At 42.4% G+C, this 22,739-nt stretch overlaps 1 protein-coding gene across 2 annotated transcripts; it reads right to left on the bottom strand.

Annotated features, from left to right (window-relative positions):
- Positions 1 to 3,557: 3,557 nt before the first annotated feature.
- LOC121873192 (serine/threonine-protein kinase Nek8-like) lies at positions 3,558 to 21,620 on the bottom strand. 2 transcript variants are annotated; one of them, XM_042376544.1, is made up of 25 exons: positions 20,873 to 21,620; positions 19,496 to 19,746; positions 19,115 to 19,215; positions 18,492 to 18,668; positions 18,099 to 18,306; positions 17,494 to 17,650; positions 16,724 to 16,906; positions 16,243 to 16,384; positions 15,282 to 15,410; positions 14,991 to 15,092; positions 14,585 to 14,706; positions 14,262 to 14,404; positions 13,814 to 14,059; positions 13,414 to 13,549; positions 13,023 to 13,197; positions 12,647 to 12,757; positions 12,221 to 12,325; positions 11,958 to 12,062; positions 11,601 to 11,733; positions 10,935 to 11,079; positions 10,707 to 10,829; positions 10,329 to 10,479; positions 9,815 to 10,013; positions 8,685 to 8,851; positions 3,558 to 5,843 (listed from the first exon to the last, which is right to left on the bottom strand). In XM_042376544.1, exons 2-25 carry the CDS (start codon positions 19,743 to 19,745, stop codon positions 5,688 to 5,690), a joined length of 3,666 nt encoding a protein of 1,221 aa, XP_042232478.1. In that variant the 5' UTR covers position 19,746; positions 20,873 to 21,620; the 3' UTR covers positions 3,558 to 5,687. The 2 variants fall into 2 exon arrangements, with proteins under 2 accessions (XP_042232478.1, XP_042232485.1); XM_042376551.1 differs by having other exon boundaries at positions 9,887 to 10,013; positions 20,873 to 21,618.
- Between the last annotated feature and the right edge of the window lie 1,119 nt (positions 21,621 to 22,739).

Here is a 22,739-nt window from a genome sequence, read left to right as displayed (position 1 = left end):
TGCATCAGGAGAACAAGACCACATTATGGAGGGAGGGGGTGTAGGTCTACATCAGGGTAGAACAAGACCACAGAGGGAGGGGTGTAGGTTTTTATATCAGGGGTAGAACAAGCACTCACACAGAGGGAGGGTGTAGGTCTTGCATCAGGGTAGAACAAGACCACACAGGAGGAGGGTGTAGGTCTTGCATCACTGTGTTGTACTAAAAGCAATATTCGATTACAATGGATAATAGAAGTTAAGCACAACACTCCCATGCGTTGTTCTTCATCTGTTAGTTGAACTTGTATGTCAATCATGGCCTGTGGAGAGTGATCAATACCCCAGAGATGACCTCTGTACTCTGTGGTGGTGGTAGTGAGGCAGAGGTGGTACACTGGTGGTGGTGTGTGGAAGGTGGTGATGGTGGTGTGTGGGGAGGCAGTGGTAGTGGGGAGGTGGTGGAATGATGGTGTGAGGGAGGGAGTGGTGGTGTGGGGAGGTGTGGTGTAGGGAAGGTGGTAATGATGGTGTGTGAGGGGAGGGAGTGGTGGTGTGGGGGAGGCAGTGGTGGTGTAGGGAAGGTGTAATGATGTAGGGAGGGAGGGAGGTGGTGTGGAGGAGGGAGTGGTGTGGGGGAGGTAGTGGTAGTGTGTGGGGGAGGTGATAATGATGGTGTGAGGGAGGTGGTGGTGTGGGGGAGGCAGTGGTGGTGTAGGGAAGGTGGTAATGATGGTGTGAGGGAGGTAGTGGTGGTGTGGGGGAGGCAGTGGTGGTAGAGGGGGGAGGTGGTGGTGATGTGATGGAGATGGTGGTGATGTGGGGGAGGTGGTTGTAGGGATGGCATTCATCATTAGTGGACGCTTCATGTTCCTTGCAGTCAATTTATGCACATATGAAGCAGAGTAGGGAATCCTTAGCAGCTGGTTAGGGGTTAAAACTAAACAAGTACAAATCCAATAAAATAAATCATCAGGTGTTCATATCCAAACCTCGAACATGACAGAATGCACCACACAGTCTGATAAAACTTACCAAATTCCTTAATACCTGATGATATGACCAGGCCAGTTTGTGCTGCACACACACACACACATCTGCACTACACATAAGGTCTCAAGGTGGCTGCTCTCATCCCACTTGTATAATTTATTTCTGAATGACTGTTTGTTTTAGGTGTTTTTTTACACTTCATTTCAGGCTTGGATTAATTACACTATTTAGGTCAATTACAATTTCAATTACTAAACTAAAGTTTAAATTACAAATACAATTACAAAATTATAAAATTTTGAAATTACTTACATACAAAAATTACAATTACATGTTTTTTAACCATGTTCGGACTATATAGTTAAGTTTCAAATTACCAAGCAAGTTCATTTTATATCAGATTCTGCACTTTATTGTGGTTAGATTTTTGCTCACATTTTCTGTCACTATAATTCATTACTATTCAATTCACAACCATTGAAGCTGACCACATATATCTTTGTTGGACTTGATCAGCAGAAGTTCCCGGAAGGTTGCAACTCCTCGCTGCGCTCTGTCTGTTTGGGGTGAAAATTACCAGCTACACTAAACACTCTTTCTGACGGTGCTGAAGTGGCTGTGCAGCCCAACATTTGGAGGAGAATCCCTACAACAGACCAAGGGGTCCACATCACATGGGACACAGCCCTCCCCTATACACTTGTTCACCCTTATGTGTGTGTGACTTCTGTTCACCTTTAGTTGCAGGAGGCATAAAGGCGAGGCTTCTTTTGTAAACTTTGCGTTGGTTGAGATGATTCACGCTGCTCCTCTTGGTCCTTTGTCCCCATTGTTTCCTTCAGTATTTAGGACTGACAGTCAGATTCCGCAAGAAGTGTTTTGGTGTGTCGAAAGATTTCTTCTTTTTTCTTGAAATGGTAAATCAAGGATCAAAGAAAGATGCTGCTACAATGTCAGGAATTTCCAGAATTGGACCAAGTCTCCTTTTCACTGCTTCATATAAGACTCCTTCATATTTCATAATGTCCCAGTTTCATGGCATATTTGTAATTGGATTAAATTTTAACAGCAAATTGCAATTATAAATACAATTACTTTTTATTCTCAAAGTTCAATTATAAATACAATTACTCATAATTGTGTAATTAATTACAACCAGCTTCAATTACTAATTGATCCAAGTCTGTCCATTTAGCACTTAGATAATTCCCAGTAAGTCTAAATGGGAAAAAATCATACGTTTGGGAATTGTCTAAATAGCAGGTCATATGATGGTCAGGTCAGGTCAGTGAGGGAATAAATCATGTGACTGGGTATAGGAAACAGTCTAAATAGCGGGTCATATGATGGTCAGGTCAGGTCAGGTCAGTGAGGGAATAAATCATGTGACTGGGTATAGGAAACAGTCTAAATAGCGGGTCATAAAATTATGACATCCTATCTTCAAGAAGGTGCGATCGTCACTCCACAAACAACTATAGACCGGTGAGCCTGACCAGCATAATATGTAAAGTACTTGAGAGTATTATCAAATGCCACAATGGAACATCTACTACGAAACAACCTTGTAAAGGATTGCCAACACGGTTTTATGCCGGGACGCTCCTGCTCAAGGTATTGGATATTTGGACCCATATTCTGGAACGGGGTGGTAATATCGACAATATTTACCTAGATTTTGCCAAGGATTTCGACAGTGTACCCCACGAAAGGCTGAAAATCAAACTGGAAGGGTACGGAATTCAGGGAAATGTCCTAGCGTGGATAGAAGACTTTCTACATAACCTCAAGCAGTGTGTGGTGATTAATGGCACGAAATCATCATCCGTACCTGTCACAAGTGGGGTACGTACCATAGCAGTGTATTGGGCCCGTGCCAAAGTGCAGGCACTAGTCTGGTGGCTCTCTTTTGGACATTTTCAATCAATGGCAGTCGCTAGCATATCTCGGGGACCAGAGTGGGTGACAGTACTCCAGATGGGGATGTACTTCACCCGTGAAGATAGGTACAAGGGACGGACCGTCTAGATATGTGAACGACCTTCTTATAAGACCCAATAATTTATTTGCCTGATTTACCTTCTTCTCGCAATGGCCCGAGAACTTCAGCTCATTGTCAACGTACACACCTAGGTCCTTCTCACATTGTCTCAAATAGTGCAGTTTCTTCATCCCGTTGGGACATATGATACGCCTCTTTACCGTTGGTACGTCCCAGATGCAGCCTCTTACACTTCCTGACATTAATTCATCCTTTATCCATCTAGAGAAAAGGCTAGGCAACTGCAGGCTCTGTAATCTCTGTGGACAACCAAGGTCATAGTACAGTACAATACAGTACTGTACTCCAAATAGGAGAGCACCTCACTTTTAGGGAGCATTATAAGGGACGGACCAAATAGGTGAGTGAACACCTTTCTTATAAGACCTAATAGAATGTTCAATAAATTGGTTTAAAAAATTTAATAAAGTAAGTTCTAAGTAAAATTAGAAGACCAACGAGCACATGAAGTCCAAACCTATGTCATTTTAGAGGGCTTCTGGGTGCCACAGAATTTGTGGATGAAAAAGGAAATGAGCAAAACTCAAATAACAAAATTTAATTATTAAGTACGTATTTGGCAGATACAGTACTGTACTGTATTACAGTTCATAGCTACAGTTATAATTACATCATATATCCAGTGAGTTGTGTCAAGAGTTAATGTCATGAAATCAAAGACAAAATTAAAGAATATGAAGATAATTGTGATGAGTCACTGGCTATCTGCATTGTCAAGTGAACATATTAACTCCCTTGTGCAGATCAGTGGAGGCGGGCATCACACACATTACGTAACACAAAATAATGAGTCAAAAAACAATTTATTACTGCTACTTCTACTACAGTACTACTGTTATAAACAACTATTGTACTACCATTACTGCTACTACTATACTACTGTTATTATCACTATAACAACTATTGTACTACCATTACTGCTACTACTATACTACTGTTATTATCACTATAACAACTATTGTACTATCATTACTGCTCCTAAAACTACTGCTATTACTGTACTAGTGTAATACATACTACAAATTGTAAAAATAATTTACTTACAAAAGATAAAGAAGATAAAAACAAATGCCCCTTTATTTAATTATACGTATATGAAATAACTTAACAAGATACAGTACCGTGACCTAATGTGATGGACCAAGTTCTGTTTGTTAGTTACAGTATGTGTTATTTATTTGTTGGGGAGAAACTAAACAGTGTTATTCTTTATAAAGTTTCCTCCAACTACACCCACAAATTTAGCCACACCACATCCACAGGTCTTGTCAAACTACAACCCCACAAGTGTGGTCAAAAAAACCACCCCCTATGTTCCGTCAAACAACTCCATGCAAGCGGAGAAGGGCCATAAAATGTTGATGATGACAAGTGTCGTCAGTGTAGATTCATCATCATCATAATAATAATAATAATAATAATAATAATAATAATAATAATAATAATAATAATAATAATATTAATAATAATAATATCAAATAAGATACACAAAAACATACATTAGTTATAACCTGCCATACAAACACACACACAGGAAGGAAGAAAACGGTAGATATTTATGTACAACTGTTAGAGAGACATTCCATGAGACAAGTATGTAATAGACACAAACTCACTTTCAATTGGTTGTGGGTTAAATGGATTCTAGTCATTAGGTCCCTATCCTCATATGTCCAAGTAGGTCTCAGTCCTAGTAGGTCCCACTCCTAAAAGACCACAATCCTAAGTGGGGCCAACCTAACCTAACCATTATATATATAGTACAAGACAGAGTATCACAGTTAATCTTTCGTATTATATGAGCTCACCAAAAGCACTGAATCACAGAATGAGTAGAGAGAAAGGAAGCGAAGCTGAAAAAGAAAGAGGGAGAAATGAGAGAAAACAAGAGGATAATGCAAGCCAGAATGAAATATGAAGTGAGAACAGTTGAAGATATTACAAAAAATATAACTTCACAAGTACGTCTTCGCGATCTTCCTCTACCACTTTTTCCTCACTTCAGTTGTAGGTCGTTTTCTGTGGAACTGAATGCAGCGGCTTCTCAACAAGTCTTAACAATTGCCTTTTTTCATTAACTGTTTAGCATTTACACATTATAAGAGTCTTTGCACCATAACAGATCAATTCACATTTTTCTTACCAATTCTCTTGATTTCATTTGTACTAGTTTCCTAAAATTTATTCATTGCATTTTCTCAAGTATTTTTGTGACTGTTCCCTTAAATAAAGTAAAGTATCTTTATAAAGGTATTATTAATAAATTTCCCCTTTTATATCATTCATATTCTGCTAAACTAATCTGGATCTATTTGTTGGTCATCTTTCTCCTACACGTATCATCTCAACCTAACAACCTAACCAACTTTTTATATTTGTATTTATGATTGCAGTATTATTTACCTCAGAGACTTCAACACAGAGTTATGGCAATGCTTATCTACTACTGTGTGCCATTTATGTCTTACGCTCTTCAAGATACATATAACATCTTTATTTCTTTGAGGTGTTGTTCATATTTAGTTCGTCTCTGCTTATTATATGACTCTAATATCCCATTTTTCCTCTAATATATGTATCCTCATGTTACTGTTTTCTTTTTACTGATCCTTCTCTCCCTCCCACATTCTCTCTTCACTCTTTGTATTCTTTCTTACATCACGCTACACACGGAGGAGTCCTTCTCGGCATTTTCTTCAGTGGTCATCTCCTTGACCTTCTCGTCAATGATGTGTTGTTGTAGTTCCTGTTGGCGGTGTAGCTCGCTGCGTAGCTTTTCTATCTCCTGGTTAAGGGCTTCCTCCTTCTCCTGCGACAGACATCAGTGGACCTAGTTACTATCTGTACGTACAGCCACTCCTTGACTTACCACGGGGTTAGAGACCCAAATCCAGGTCGAATTGGTCACGAGTCGAAAATAATACATAGAAAATCTAAAATGGGTGTCTCTTTTTCTTCTCAGCACCACAAAACTCTCACTATTAAGCTTGCCAGCCATTTTAAAGGGAATTACAAAAGAAAATTTTGTCAGTGCACAGCGCAATCACTGACGTCGGGACTCAAAAATACGTAATTTGAATTTTTTTTGGTAAGACTGGGGCGGTCGTATGTCCGGGTGGTCGTAAGTCGAGGAGTGGCTGTATACCCCTGTACATCACTATCTATACTGTATAGATGTTGCTATCTCTATCTATCATCTGTCTATCTACCTATAATTTATCTATCAGTTCTATCCATCACCTATCAGAGAGGTAAGGTACAAGTGACTCGGAGGATGAAGTATTATTGTGCCTACCTGTTAATTATCTATTCATACTGTACTACAATCATTACTCACATTACTGTACTGTACTGTATGTATTAATCATTACTGTACTACATTCATTACTATACTGCCTTAATTACTGTCATTTGCAAGTTACATTATTTACTGTCATTACTATACAGTAGAATGTCAATTTAAAGCGATTCAATTTAAGATTATTGATTTAAAGCAACACCCACAATTAAGGACAATGTTTTAACTTAAAGAGAATCTTTCCTATTTTACTTGAGTCAATCTGGTGCATCATATTTAAAATTTTGTGCCTAATGTTTCTCTGGGTACGCTACACTGTCCTCAGGGCAAAGCTGTACTGTACATATACTCAAAATAATGTACTAAATGATTACTAAAATTTTTGTCCAGTGCAAACTATAGTATGTTTATATTCCAGCTATGTAAATTATATTCTCCCCGGTCACTTCTGTGACATTTTATAAGCAAAAAACATAAACTCAAGCTAAAGGACATAAATAAACAAATAAAATACTTCACTAGACCTACGCTGCCAACTGTCAAACATGTCACTGTCACTTCCCCTCCCCCCCTCTTCCCAGCCAGGGTTTGGTGTTTTAGGCTTAAAGTTTTTATCTTATATAATGTCACAGACTAAAGTTAGGAGAATATAGTTTGTATTGCTGGAATCCTTGCAAGACAGCGAATAATTTGAATATAAAAAATTTTGCTCTTTGTAGTAAAATTATTAAATTAGAACTAAAATTTGTATGTCGAATGCAAGCTTTAGCATGTTTATACTCAAATTAATCACTATCTTATAAGAATTCCAGCAATGTTAATTATATTCTCCCATGTCAGTTCGGTGACATTTTATAAGAGAAAAACTTTAAGTCACTCTTAAGGACAGATAAATAAATAAACACTAGACCTTGGCATCAACCGTCAAACATATCACCTCACCTCCCTCCCTCCCCCCCCCTCATCTTCCCAGCCATCAAACAGACCATTTCCCAGCCCTTAATTTTTGCTGTGCTGTGTTTTGTTTATTCTAGGAGATGGGCTGAGGTGCATCTAGGTAGAGTGTCAGTCATTTTAGTATTAAGTGTTTCTCTCAAGTCCCAGACTAAATTATTCCATTGAAACACTTCGATTTAGTGCGAATTCGGTTTAAAGCGACCTCTCTTGGAACGTAAATCTCGCGTTATATCAATGTTCTACTGTACTTCACTTCACTAGTTACTATTATTACTGTACTGTATTAATTACTGTATTAAATTATCTTATATCTTTACTTAAAGAATATCTCTCACCTTTATCATCATTTGTTTTATTTTCTCTTCCTCTCTCACCTTCTCTTATCTCAAGGCTGTCCAATCAGGAGACAAATAATACTGTGATAGTTGCAATGTCAGTTTTTGATTGGGTGGATCCTTGCTGCTTATGCTAAACACACTATACTGCATCAATATATGAATATGTTCTCTTGTTGAGTTGTTAACACAGTCCTTCCACTCTCAACCCCCCAATGACAAGTATCTCTGATCATTATCCATTAACTTCTTCTCTGTCCCTGCCATATACCCTCTTACCCATCTGTCATAAGTCTTCTAGGTTTCATGACGACCCAAAACCCAACTCTTGCTCCTGGTAACAACATCCACCGGAGTATGAACCAAATTCACCCAGGTCCATGCCACTACATAAATCATCCATCCATCTAGTTTTTACTCCTCCTTCCAGCCGAGAACAGTGCTCAAATAAAGCCACAGACCTGATGATATTCCCTTTTTCATTCTCTAACACTATGTACCCAATCTCACTCTTGCCCTCTTTATGGTTTTCTGCCTCTCCTACTTTATAACTGTTCATTCATATGGGATATTAACCACCCTCTAATCTATCCCCTCCCCCCAAAAGGTGATCCAGCCTCCCTCTAGCTCCCATGCCATAGTACTCATCTTAATCATCTCAAAGGTCACATAATCTATCATGAATGAACAACTACTACTGTATGCAGATACCTTCATGATCACCAGTAACTCTCTGGCCAAGTGGCTTCTGTTCCTGCTGCACCACCTCACAGCTACTTGCTCTCCTGACTGCTTCTCTTAAAAATTCAAGAGACTCTTTTTTCGTCTTTCTTTATGTTTCTAATGTTTTTGACAACACCTGCCCCCTTCTCTTTTATCCCCTGATTTATTATTGCCTTAAGTTAATCTCCTTTCATTCCAATCTTTTAAAGAGTACACTCATGTTTACCTCCCTGGGAATGCACTGGAGAGGTTTTAAGAACACCACTTGGATGTGTTATTATGGTGGTGTTAACTTATGAACCTCAACTACCTCACATCATCTTCCTAACTGTCTTACCTTTGCCATCTTCTTTGCCTCCTGTTGTATCCTCTTGTCGTTGTCTTGGGGATTCTTGGGCTTCCTTGTCTTGTTATCTTTCTTCCCTCCTTTCTGGGCCTTTCCTTGGTTACGTTCACCAGGCCGCGGGGAGGGAACAAACGGTGATCGTACTGGCTCGCCGGAAGCTGTCGAGATGAAAAGAATTAGCACACCAGGTTATTATGGCCTGAAAAGGAGAGCAATCACCAGCACATACTCACCTTTACAGTAAGTAATGAGGTCTACTATGTTTTCCAAATGAAGTGTTGGAAGTATTTATGTGCATCAGGAATAATAAGGTGCCCAAACACTGGATAGTTACTGCAATAGTGGTTAGTGACAAGTAGTTGATGAGCTGGGGGGGGAACGGGGGGTAGTGCAGAGCCTGTGGCAAGACATGGGAGGAAGGGAGTACAAAATTTTCACCCTTGAGTATAGTAACTTCACCCTAAAATCACTTGACTCCTTCAATCCATTAATGACCTTTACCCCTTAACCAATAGACACCCAGGTAACCCCCAAGTGACCCGAATCACCATGCATGACCCACTAGCAGTACCAGTTTAATCATGCACAACCTTAGCTGACCTAAGATCCATAACAGCTTATAAAGACACTACTGTAATGTACTAGGAGAGAGGCTGGGACAATAGGCAGAGTATAATTAATTCTTAGATGTAATGTCATGCAGTTCATAAGGTCATTCATGTGATGTACCTAACAAGCAGACCCATAATAATATGATAAATGGTCTGTAAAGGTCTGGGAAGTTTCATTCAAGATATAAGAGTTCTGATGTGCCCATCCTGGAACCTATAAGAGCCTATGATAGCAAAATATCTCAGTTGAAGTGTGCTATATATTGAACTTTTAAAAACTTGTGATAGTAGGTTATCTCAAATCGACTGAGCTCAAGAAACCTAGAAAAGCCTATGATAGCAAGGTATCTCAATTCCAGTGCACTATTTCTGGAACGTATAAAAAGCCAATAATAGGCAGATATCAAGGGACAGGGTGGGGAATATTACTAAACTAGACAGATAACATGCAGAGAGTTAAGATAGCAGCCAGCCACTTTAGCTATGGGGGTTAATAATATCCACACTCACGCGGGTCACGCTTGGCTGTCACTCTACCGTGTCTGTTGTTGTTGTTGTATCTGTTAAACCTGTTGTCTTTACCAGCGCATTTGGAGGACTTCCTGGTTGGTGATGACTTGCGGCTGGCGGGTTTTTTCTTGGCCTCTTTCTTCCCTCCTGGCCACACCTCGTCAGCCCCATCCAGCTCTGCCTTCAGCCAATCAGGAACCTGTAAGGGATGGTGGATGCATATCATTGGTGTACATGTAACTAATAAACCTATCGAATTTCACAGAACAATTACCACCTCAGCCAATCAGAAATATGCAAGGCATGGTAGAAGGTTATCATTGGTGCACTTGTAACCAATCAGGAACTTGCATGAATTGTGGTTAGAGAGAAAAATGTTATGGTGTACAATGCAGTCTCTCTACACACAAAATGACCCTTATAATTGGCCTGTATGTCGTTAAAGTACTGCTGTGATAACTAGTAACATTATCTCATGATAGTAACGCACACTAACTAGCCAGAGTTGTCTTACCGGTCCCACACTATCCATCTCTTCATCGTATCCGCTCTCCTGCTTCTCATTCTGTTTTTCATTCTCCGTCATGACCTCCTCCTTGTTCTTATCCACGATCTCCTTTCCTATCTTTGTTCCTGCTGCCTCTTCCACCTCCGCTGGTAAGGTGCTGTGGAGGTCAAAAGGAGTAATTAGCATGTTATTCTGTGTAGTGTATTATTGATATGTATCATGCGAATGTCAGGGGTGAAAATTTCATAAGTGAATGCCATAAAAGTGTCATGATTGAGAGTGTGATATAGGACATGAGATAGAGATGAGTGTGAGAGACCATGAAGTAGAGGTCATGAGGTAGAGGTGGGCGTGTGAGAGGCCATGAGGTTGAGTGAGACAGACCTGCCAGCCCTAGGTAGAGGAACCGTAGTGTCAACCACGAGGAAGATGCTCTGGTTCTGACAGTGAAGACCCGCCAGATTCACCGTCTCCCCCTTGGCGATCTGTGTCTGGGACGCGTACAACCTGTAGAGGGAGAGAGAGAGAGGGAGGGATTATAGGTGGCCATTTACCCAGAATACATATACCTGTACTGGACCATTTAATCATAGTTAAAGTGTTGGTACTGACGCGAGAACTTCTTGAGGGTGAAGGAGGACATCCCGCATCCTTATCTCCCGCTGGTGTCTGGAGGCTGCCTCCTGCACCGCCCCCACACTGTTGCTGCTGCCACCACTACTGCGGCGACGACCTCCTCCAGGACCACCTCCATCAGCTGCCAACACCAAGTTAATACTTAGTACCTCCTGCCATGCCTCTCTCACATTTGTTATATGTGTATTAGTTGAGCCTTTTGCATATTTTCATCTTATGGCTTCAGTATTTTTTAATTATTATGAGTTATAATTATCAATGTTACACAGCAAAGTACAAAAACTATTGGACACTGGGAGCTGGAAGGATACTGCCTTACATATTCTCTCAAGACACACATTGTATTGTATGTCCTCTAAGTGACAAGAAAATTAAAGGAAATTTTCACATATAAAAGAAACAATAAATTAAATTACATATGACCAAACACAAGGTGTTTTTCTTAATGTTTCAAGTTGTACAACACTCTGTGATAGTGATGTCTCATTTAATATTCAATTACAGTTTTTTCATTTCCTATGTGTCTGTTCTTTCAGCTAAAGAGGAGTGACTAGTGCTCAGAGTAAGGCGAGTACCGAGGCCAATCACCTCCACTCATCATCCTTCACACCTTTGTGAAGCTATAGTCATCAACTTACACACCTGTGGAGTTGCCAGGATCAGTCTTGTGTTGGTCATCCTCCTCCTTGGCATTAAAGTTAAACTCTGGGTCTTTGGAGTTGACAACAGCCGACCCTAGCCCACTGCGTTGACCCCACGTGTTGGTGAATCCTTCCTGCGGGTGACAACTGTACCATCAAACACTAGTTGTGACACTATGTTGGAATTAAAGAAGTTTCTGCCAAACATTATTGCCAGGATCTGCAGTGCCATAATTGTTTTTCTTAAATAGTTTATAGCCAACATATACTTTACTATAATACCTCTCACACTAAAACAATAACATTAAATTAGGTTGAGTCAGGCTGGGTTATGTATAGCAGTGAGCAGACACAATACCTGAGTGTTTGGCCTGGTGAGGGGGCTGATGGCTCTGGTGCCCCACAGGTAGAGAGCGTTCTCGAGGGTGCCAGCCACAGTAAACGTCGACCCGCACTGCACCATCTGTCAACCAACACACAATATAGTACACACCTTGTAATACACACACACACACACACAAACGAACTTATATGCTAACACCTTGAGTAAGATTAATTAATCCCCTTGAGTTCTGTTAACTTTTAAACTATCATCAGATACATATATCAAGACTGACTCACCGTGACGATCTTGGAAGACATGGAGCGGACGAGGACGGGCTGGATGACGGAGCGGGTGTTGCCACGGCCCAGCTGACCCTCACTGTTACGACCAAACGTCAGCACCTGTGTGTGTGTGGGAGGGTTTAATGAGATGACTCTATGGTGTTGACAGAGTACCACAAATAAACCCGTTAAACCTATCGTTATTTTCTAGAGTTATGAATGACTTTGTTTGTGAGCATAAAAACTTTTGTTGTTGAAGCACAGATTTTGAGAGGAAGAAAAAGGAAAATCTACATGTTCTATATCATCTGCTTACTAATAATAAAATGATAATAGTAGTAATAGTAAATGAAATGATAATAGTATTCATATCACTCGGTAGAGTAATACTTGTACCTCATAACCACAACAACTGGAGGGGTGGGGATGGGAAGGACCTACCTGGCCAGTCTCAGTAAGGATAGCAGTGTGTGAGGGACCCATGGCCAGATCCACCACCCGGCATCCTATGCTCCTCACCCGCGTCGCCACTAGTGCCTTCTCCACCTCCTTCTGCAGTAGATAATGGTGTATATGCGAGTGAGCAAAGCCTTAGTACGCATTATTGTGGTAATTTGAAATGATTCTTGTTGTTTTTGGATTGTTGTTTTAATTGTTGTTGTTGGAAGTTCGTTTAAATTGTCTAATCTTACAATAAATAATGTAGTATAAATGATGTAGGATTCTTATTGTGTGTAACAATAAAGATAATGTCAATAATAGCAACGGCATGATAACACCACGAAATCGGGCCACCACCCGTAACACCAACACTCACCTTAAACTTCATACTAAAGAGGCCGCCTCCCTCACTCAGCCCCAGTTTGTTGCGGGTGTTCTGGCCGCAGGCGAGGAGGGCGCCCTGGTCCGTGATGAGTAAGGTGCCGTCGCCGCCACACTTCACGTTCGTCACCATAATGTCCTCTGGCAGCTCGATCTCCGTCGGCAGGCACCTGTAGGAGGAAGAGGGAGGAGTGGTGAGATGGAGAAATGAGGAGGAGGAGGCAAGTGGGGAGATAGAGATATGTTAATGGGACATCAAAAACATTACAGTACAACACCTAAAAATAATAGCTATTAGAGTCATCACTAATATTACATACAAACAATTATATCAAAAATAGAATCACAATATTTAGAACTGGAGGCAATAAAGATACAGTACTCACACATCGTCTTCATGCCCAGTGCCCAGCCTACCCCCCTCTCCACGGCCCCAGGTGAACACGTCCCCCTCAGCTGCCACCACCACCACATGCTGACTCCCGCAACAGATGCCTCCCACGTCCACCGCCAGCAAGCGCTCTGAACATCAACAAAGACACATCAACATTCAGTGGTACAGTATATGGTACACTGAGTTCTTGGAAATATGTATTATATTATTTTTTTATGACTATATTACAAATTAATGTGTATTAATTATAATTTATCTTGTAATTATTATTTCTTACTGGTTTTCTTGTTATTTTATTACCCAACCTCACCTCACTCTACACAGTCATACATTATCCTAAAGACACCCTAACTTAACTTAACCCATCTCCTCACCCTAAGCATCACCCTCACCTATAAGCTTGGGCTTGGTGGAGCTGTTCCAGTCGCCGTGACCGAGACAGCCAGAGGTGCCATCCCCACACGTCATAACGATGCCATTATCGGAGGCGAAGACCGAGAAGCCGTCCCCAGCACACACCCTTGTTATGGCCTTTCCTTTGAGCGCTTCCACCACTGTCGGCCTCCCACGCCACGCCTCCAGTGCCTCGTGACCCAGTTGGCCCTTCCTGCCCTCACCCCACGTGTAAACCAGGCATTCTGTTCAAGGGATAATTTCTGTATTGGCACTCTGTCCTGGGAAGGGTCATCCTCTTCTGAGATTAATCACTATCAATTACTATGAGTATTTGGTTTGTTAAGTACTGTACTTTAATATTAAACAGCAAAAATTTTATGAGATTTAGTGTAAGATCTTTGGTAATGCTGAGGATGAGTGTTAGAAAGAGTCATGTTAAGTTACCTGAGCTGAGGAGGACAATGTGTGTGTTGGATACAGCCATCTCCTTGACTCGTGTCCTGGGAGAGAGAGGAACAGGGTTGAGGGTGATAGAGGAATCGTACACCTTCATGTGGTACACAACACTTCGCGGTGGCCTCGAGGACCTGAGGAGATGGAGAAGACATCAGGTAGCATTAGGGTGTTTAATCATCTGGTGAAATAAGCTGGAGGGTTAACCTTCATGTGATCCAATTTCAAAAAGCTTCTCAATACAGACAGTAAACACACAAGTCAGTGCTGTGCCAGTGATTCTGAATACATAATCAAAGGGTGAATCAGTGTACCTGGAAGCTTGATTCTGTCTGGCAGCTTCAATGGATCGCTTTAGTTCGTCGTCAATCTCCTCCACCCCCAGACCCTCATAGGAGAACTGGGCCAACAGCTCTGGTAAGCGCTCTGATACAACCTGACATGTAAAAGCACACAGCAGTATTAACTTCTTCCCTTGCCATGCCATTAATATCACATCATAGGTTATTAAGATCACATTAGACATCAAGATCACACCACAGGTCATCTTGGCTATTGAGACTGGGTCCAAATCTTTAAATAATTAGGTTAGATTGAAGCCCATTACAGTCAGGCTTTGAACATAAGGATCATAAGGATTGGTTTAGATTTGGGGCCCATTAGCACTGTGGCCCACTTAATCTACCCCTACCCCTATTGACCTGCAAGCCCATGACATACCTCAGCAGCGGTAGGTCGGAAGTCTGGGTCACGCTGTAGGAGGTCACGTACCAGCTGCTTGAACCCTGGGGAGTAGTTACCCTTGATTGGTGCAAACTGACCCTGAGGACCACAACAACACAGCTATTAGTAATGGTATAAAGTAACGCCTTTATTTGTAATGGTAATAATAACTAACACTGCAACACCTATATAACAATAACAGTACATTTACTTTTGGTTTCTTCACTTTCATTCATCTTATCATCATGTTCATTTCACTATCTTGTTACTCCTCCTCCAACACCTCACCTTCATAATCTTGTTAACGAGGGCTGGCAGGTTGGAGCCCTCAAAGGTCTTCTGGAGGCAGGCCATCTCATACAGTATACACCCCAGGGCCCAGATGTCACTCTTCTCATCATACTGCTTCCCCTCACACTGTCAGGTAAAACAATGAATTACACCAAAGTATCATTTCAAGTTTGTCATTATCAAACTGGGTTACCACAGGTGTATTAAAGTGTACCCTATAATAGGAATGGTTTAGGTGGGCTTTACCTAAACTATGCAAGTTACTGTACATTAACTAGGAGCAGAAAGATATGATTCCCTTCATTAAGTCATATCTCAATACAATAACATACAACACAACAAGAGAACAAACAGCCAAGAGCACCTCTTTGGGTTGCCTAAGTTTTAGCCCTTTTGAGTAAACGAAGTGGCTACTTGGCCGGGAAAACAGTCATGACAAGTTGGGTGTTGAGGTTTGGAGTACAGTATAATATATGTCAGCCTGTTGACAGCTCAAGAGCAACTGACCTGAAATTAACTTACCTCTGTAAGCGGAGATCTTTAGCCAACGAGCGAGCACCCCACCTCGCACTACAAAAGGTGTAGCTTGTAGATGTTAACAGAGTGTATTGTACTGTACCTTTAAGATTTACACACAACACGGCACACAAACACATCAGATGTAAAGGTTTCCTTAAGTTGTTGTTTTGAGAGGTTATCATCTTCAGTCAGTCCCAACATAAGGAGATGAATCAAGAACTAATTTGGCTCTGTCTTCGTCTAATGTAACCACGTCACCTACTTCCCCAACATAGATATACCTTACTTCTGCAGTTTTTAACCCCACTTTTTCTCACTTTTCTACTTCCTTAAATTAATTACCTTTCCTCTGCCTTTTTAGTCTATTTTATCTCACTCTTCTACTTCCCAATCTCTCTTATAGTTTCCTCACTGTCTCTGATCAAGGTGGTTCTCTCACCATCTCGGGGCTGATGTAGTAAGGTGTACCCAGGACGGTATGGGCGTGAGCTGAGCGGGTGTTCATCATCTTGCTGATGCCGAAGTCCCCCACCTTCACCACCCCCTGCTTGGTGAGGAAGATATTGGCCGTCTTCAGGTCCCTGTTGATGGTGGCAGTGGTGAGACGGAGACAGAAGGATGGGAGTAAGGCTTGCAATGATGTGGATGGACACACACACACACACACACACAAATATGGTAAAAAATGGATGTACAGTATATGGTCAAAAATACAAACATATAGTGTATACTAATAATGTATTTAAATGTGTTGATAAAATATATGTACAATATATTGTGATTAAGTTGTAGCGATGTGTTTTCTTCAACCAACATCCTAAGTTCCCTTAAACCCACTGATATACACAAACAGCCAACAAAAATAAACAAACACACACATATAATCACGAACATGCATAAACAAAAACAGCCAAACACACCTGTGAAGTATGTGGTGCTCATGCATGTAGGTGAGAGCTGCAGAAATTTGGTGGAAGATGACAAGAATCTCTCGTTCGTCAATACGCTTCACCCTCTGTGTAAGGTACTGCGCCAGGCTCCCACCATCAGCGTAATCCATCTCTATACACAACACCGTGTCCCTCTCGAAGCTGTCCATGTAGCTATGGGTATATGGGACATGGTTAGCATGTTCAGTTACAGACGTACGGAGACTTGGTCGTAATCCTTGTAAATACTAATGATATACAGGAACAAGGATCACCAATAAATGTCCAAATCTTTAGTGACCATGACGTCACGATAACCCCCGTGGGTCAACTGAAGTTTAGGAACCCCGGAGGAATAACTGAATTTATATACACCCTTGGTACCTGGGAGACTAAAGCAAGTTGAGATAATTGTTTTCAGTACCAAGTTCATGATTGGAGGATTCGAATCGAGTGAGTTAGTTGCTGCTTCGTCCTGGTGTACCTAGCTAGTATTCCTGTTCACCCTGGTAATGTAATGTATACCCTCCCACTATCTAAAATTATCACACTCCTATTACACAGTTTTTGGAGAATTTACCAGTCTGTCCATCTGCCAATTTACTTAAGCATGTCTTTTTATGTACAGGTATTTATTTACAAGTATATACAGTACATCTGTCTAGTTAACTGTCAATCTACAGCTTTAGTATGGTCCAGACTCTTAACTCAGATGACCTTATTGGGGTGAGAAATAATAACCTGAGTTGACCCGGGCTGACCTGATGATGTTGGGGTGGTCAAGCATGGCCAGAACATTGACCTCGTTGAGAGCCATTTGACGCTCCGAGGCAGACAGCTCCAGCATGTTGATCTCCTTAATGATGACCAGAGCCTCGTCCTCCTTCCGGCGGTACAAGACGGCGCTCCCGAAGGCTCCTGCCAACACCACACTTATTGAACCCACTGCTAACAACACCCCTCAACTAATTACTGACTGGTCAAATGAACTAAAGTACAAATTAACTCCCTAACCTAACCACACCTTCCATGACACAATTGAACCTAATCTATCTTACACTAAACTAAACTAACAGCTTAACTTAAACTAATCTAACCCGACCTGACTTGACCAAACCTCAATACATCTACCCTAACCTAAATTAACCTAACATGACCTAAAGTAACATAACTTAACCTAACACAATCCATCTCAACCCAATCTCACATCATCCGACCTGAACAACATGGGTACAATGACTATGCCCTTATGATAATTTAGCTACTGTGTATGTGTGTATGTGTAGATATGTAAGTGTGTATGAAGATATGTATATATGTGTTGTAGATATGTATGCATGGTGTGTATGTATGAGTGTGTACGTACCTTTGCCAACAAGTCTAATCTTCTCATAGTCACGGTCAAGATCCTTCACCCTCTTCTTGGCTCCACTGCCCGCTGTCTTGAGAGCATCCTTCAGCTTCTTCAGGTCAAAGTACAGCTCTCCCAGGGTCAGGGACACCGACCCCTCTGGACCCCACCTCACCACCTCCACGTCTGACCCCTGTAGGTCCTTACTCAGGGTCACCGGGATCTGTTGCGTATACAAGGATATCAGGTCAGGTTAGGTTACTGACTATGAAAGATGAGGTCAAGCAAGGTCAATAGGTCATTCTCCCTCCATCTATCCCTACTTGCCCCCCCTCTATCCCTCCCTCCTCCTTCATCTCTCCCACCCTCCTCATCCCTCTCCCTCTACCTCCCTCCTCCATTTCTCACCTCCAGCAGGGTGTGGAGGGTGGAGGCTATACGGGCGCCCTGGTCATCGTGGGCGGGGTGGGCGGCCAAGAAGTCGAGGCGGGCATTCATCATTGTCCGGTCAACGTGGGTGGACACCAAGCTACTGAGGAACTCCCTGACTGACACCTGTTCTGCCGCTGAATGTCCGCTCACCACCTGTCAACACCAGTACACCTCACCATCTCAACACCTGTACACCTCACCATGTCAACATCTGTAAACCTCAGTACTTATTAAAATATGCATCTCAACATCTGTCAACATCTGTATCTTACATCTGTCAACATCTGTATCTTACATCTGTCAACATCTGTATCTTACATCTGTCAACATCTGTATCTTACATCTGTCAACATCTGTATCTTAACACCTGTCACCAGCTATACACCTCACCTTTTGTCATTCGCATTGGTATTACCATCATCATCATCATTACTACATATGTTATTAGTCTATTATCATTGTTATTATTATTTATATCATCATGTTGTTAGTCTATTAATCATTATAATTACAGTATTAACTTTAATATTATTATGATTATCATTATCACACTCATTCTCATTTTCAGTTCCATATTATCATCACCACCACCACCATACCTTCTCTCCAGGGCCACACAGATAAAGTTGGGATTCAGAGCCATGTAGCACCACTGCCAACGTCTCCACTTTCCTCCCTGCCAGAGCTCCGGAGACCTGACCTGTGGTGATACGAGAGATATTCAGTAAAAGTTTCAGATGAGTTTACATTGATTATGTTCACAGACAGTACAGGTATACAAACAATGTACATAAACAATACAGGTATATTTCCTTGTCCTGCACTGGCCTACCTTCCCTTGTCCTGCCCTGGTCACCCTTCCCTTGTCCTGCCCTGGTCACCCTTCTCTTGTTTTGCCTTGGCCTGTCTTCCCTAGCCTTGCCCTGGCCTACCTGCCCTGCCCTATCTTCCCCTGTTCCCCCCCAGCCCACCAAACTCACTGAGGATGTGGTCGAGTGTTGAGGTCTCATACTTGTAGGTGACAAGGAGGACTCCTGGCAGGATGGAGCAAGCAATGGGGCCCACGTGTCTGGCCCTCGACGACACCAGCAGGAGGCGCCACCGCTGTTTCTGGGGGGCCTTACCCGATCCCCCGCCTGACGATGCCTGCGACGATGACCCGGGTGTCCCTAGACGTCTCGGTGACGACGGTGACGATGGGGTCACAGGGGCGTCCAGACCCGGAGGCATCCTGCAGGAGAATCTGGTGATGATTACTGAGAGAGAGAGAGAGAGAGAGAGAGAGAGAGAGAGAGAGAGAGAGAGAGAGAGAGAGAGAGAGAGAGAGAGAGAGAGAGAGAGAGAGAGAGAGAGAGAGAGAGAGAGAGAGAGAGAGAGAGAGAGAGAGAGAGAGAGAGAGAGAGAGAGAGAGAGAGAGAGAGAGAGAGAGAGAGAGAGAGAGAGAGAGAGAGAGAGAGAGAGAGAGAGAGAGAGAGAGAGAGAGAGAGAGAGAGAGAGAGAGAGAGAGAGAGAGAGAGAGAGAGAGAGAGAGAGAGAGAGAGAGAGAGAGAGAGAGAGAGAGAGAGAGAGAGAGAGAGAGAGAGAGAGAGAGAGAGAGAGAGAGAGAGAGAGAGAGAGAGAGAGAGAGAGAGAGAGAGAGAGAGAGAGAGAGAGAGAGAGAGAGAGAGAGAGAGAGAGAGAGAGAGAGAGAGAGAGAGAGAGAGAGAGAGAGAGAGGCAAGGAAGAAAAGCATGGTATTGAATATGTTGTGTCTGCATCATTCACAACCATAAATAACATATGTGGACAAAATTCCTTCCCATACATACCACTAGACTTATCAGCATAGTTAACCTTTACCACTTGAATACATAACACTCCTGCCACTATAGTTATCAAAGTATTGGTGACATAAAGAAATATCTAAACTATCGTGTAAATAAACAAAGTGTAGATAAGGTTTTCACATTGTAACATCAATTACCAAATATTACCAGTCATCATAGGCATTTAAGAGCCTCGTATATTAATAATCGTAGTTTCAATACTAATATACCAAAAAGAAATGGAAATATAACAAAACATCGATCAGTTTGAACAAGTGAACTCCCAACTTGATGCTGTGACAATATGTTTCTTTTGTGTGTGTGTGTGTGTGTATACAAGAAGCATTAATAGTGTGACTATGTTTGCGTGTGTACAGTTGGCGTTAATAGTGTGTTTGTTTGTGTGTGTGCTTATGTGTTTTTGTATGTGTGTTTGTGTCTGTATATGCGTGTGTGTTTATATAAGACGTTTATAGTGTCATTGAGCTCAAAACCAACTTTCAACCTGCAAACTCTATACCCCAGAACAGATTACTTATCAAATTCACTTACCCGCGTTTATTATGATTTCCGTGTTCAGAAATAACTGTCGTCTATACACCCATGTTTGTCATGATATCCGTTTTCTGCCCCTCGGTTAATCTGCAAAACATTTTGGTGGATATAATGCAGAGTGCAACAAACAAGCAGGACACTTCCCTCCACCGCGGTAGACCTAGCAACCGTTTGTTTACACCGGTAGCCAAGCACCACATCTCACTCAAAGTTACTAGACAGGAATATTTCCTTCCGATGCTTATTGTAATATAATATTTAAATTCAGTATTACAACTAAGGTGTTTTCCTTATTATTATTATTATAAACCTACATTAATCTAGTATTCTACAAAATGACAGGATTATTCAACTGTAACAAAAATCTCACTGGATAAGGATATTTAGTGAATATTTTCAAATAATTATCCTACATGTGTCAGGTGCACAGCTGGTCTTAATTATCGGGCCTAAACAAAAGTTGTCACTTTTTTTCTTTTACTGATTCACTTATAATAGAACTCGCAATTACTGCTACTGGTAATTCTCAGTGTGCCGTATTGATGTTTACTGTCGGGCACAACATAGGTAACAGCGAATTGAAGTGTGAATACCGGTATAAGAGTGGTGAAGTAACTATTAACGACTCTGCTGAACCATTTATAAAACAGGGATAATAAGGGGGAAAATACATTGTTCATGTCACAATGCAGCCGAAGGAAAAACATCTTGACAATTTTTATATAATTTCAATTAGGACATTGTGGGGTTTTGGATGTTTGGTTCACACTCAGGATGGGTTGGAGAAAGGAAACTCACAATGTGCTCTCTATATACTACATGTTGTATTGGATGTACAATGCAGCTTGGTGCTGGGAAGGCAGCATGGTTACAAGCGTGATGTAGAGAGAGCTGGTTGGTGAGGGTGCTCAGAGGAGGACCAGCCTGTGGGTCGCCATGCTCGCCGGCGGGAGCGAGGACCGCCAGGCAGGCGGAGGAGGAGGAGGTGTTGCTTGCTGCGGCTGTAGCTAGAAGAAGAGAGAGCTGGTGGGTGAGGATGCTCAGAGGAGGACCAGCCTGTGGGTCGCCATGCTCGCCGGCGGGAGCGAGGACCGCCAGGCAGCGGCGGAGGAGGAGGTGTTGCTTGCTGCGGCTGTAGCTAGAAGAAGAGAGAGCTGGTGGGTGAGGATGCTCAGAGGAGGACCAGCTTGTGGGTCGCCATGCTCGCCGGCGGGAGCGAGGACCGCCAGGCAGCGGCGGAGGAGGAGGTGTTGCTTGCTGCGGCTGTCGCTAGAAGAAGAGAGAGCTGGTGGGTGAGGATGCTCAGAGGAGGACCAGCTTGTGGGTCGCCATGCTCGCCGGCGGGAGCGAGGACCGCCAGGCAGGCGGAGGAGGAGCGAGGGCCGCCAGGCAGCGGCGGAGGAGGTGTTGCTGGCTGGTTGGTGTAGGTAGAAAGAGACAGGTCACCACGAGGTCAGGTCTTAAATAGCGGGGGTAGGCGTGGCTAGTAGTTGACCCCCGCTCCGTGATGTATGGCGGCGCTGGTTGACCTAGACCACGAGGCATACACTGGGGAATTGGTGGGGTCGGCTACTCAGCGACAAACAGCGTTTGTAGGGGAGAAATCCACTACAACATTATTGTATGGAGCGGATAATCTCCGAGATTTTTAGTGATACACCTCAATCAGAACGGCTTTATTTACTCCAGATAACAATAGCGAGGGCCATTGCAGTAATAAGTCTTTTGTTGATGTTCTTGTTGCTTAGTTTACCTAGCCATGACGTTGTAGTGGATTTCTCCCCTACAAACGCTGTTTGTCTCTGAGTAGCCGACCCCGCAAATTCCCCAGTGTATGCCTCGTGGTCTAGATCAACCAGCGCCG

The sequence above is a fragment of the Homarus americanus genome, unplaced genomic scaffold (genome assembly GCF_018991925.1).
Source record: "Homarus americanus isolate GMGI-L3 unplaced genomic scaffold, GMGI_Hamer_2.0 scaffold55640, whole genome shotgun sequence".
Lineage (NCBI taxonomy): Eukaryota > Metazoa > Arthropoda > Malacostraca > Decapoda > Nephropidae > Homarus > Homarus americanus.
This window is presented reverse-complemented; position numbering and strand designations above follow the sequence as displayed.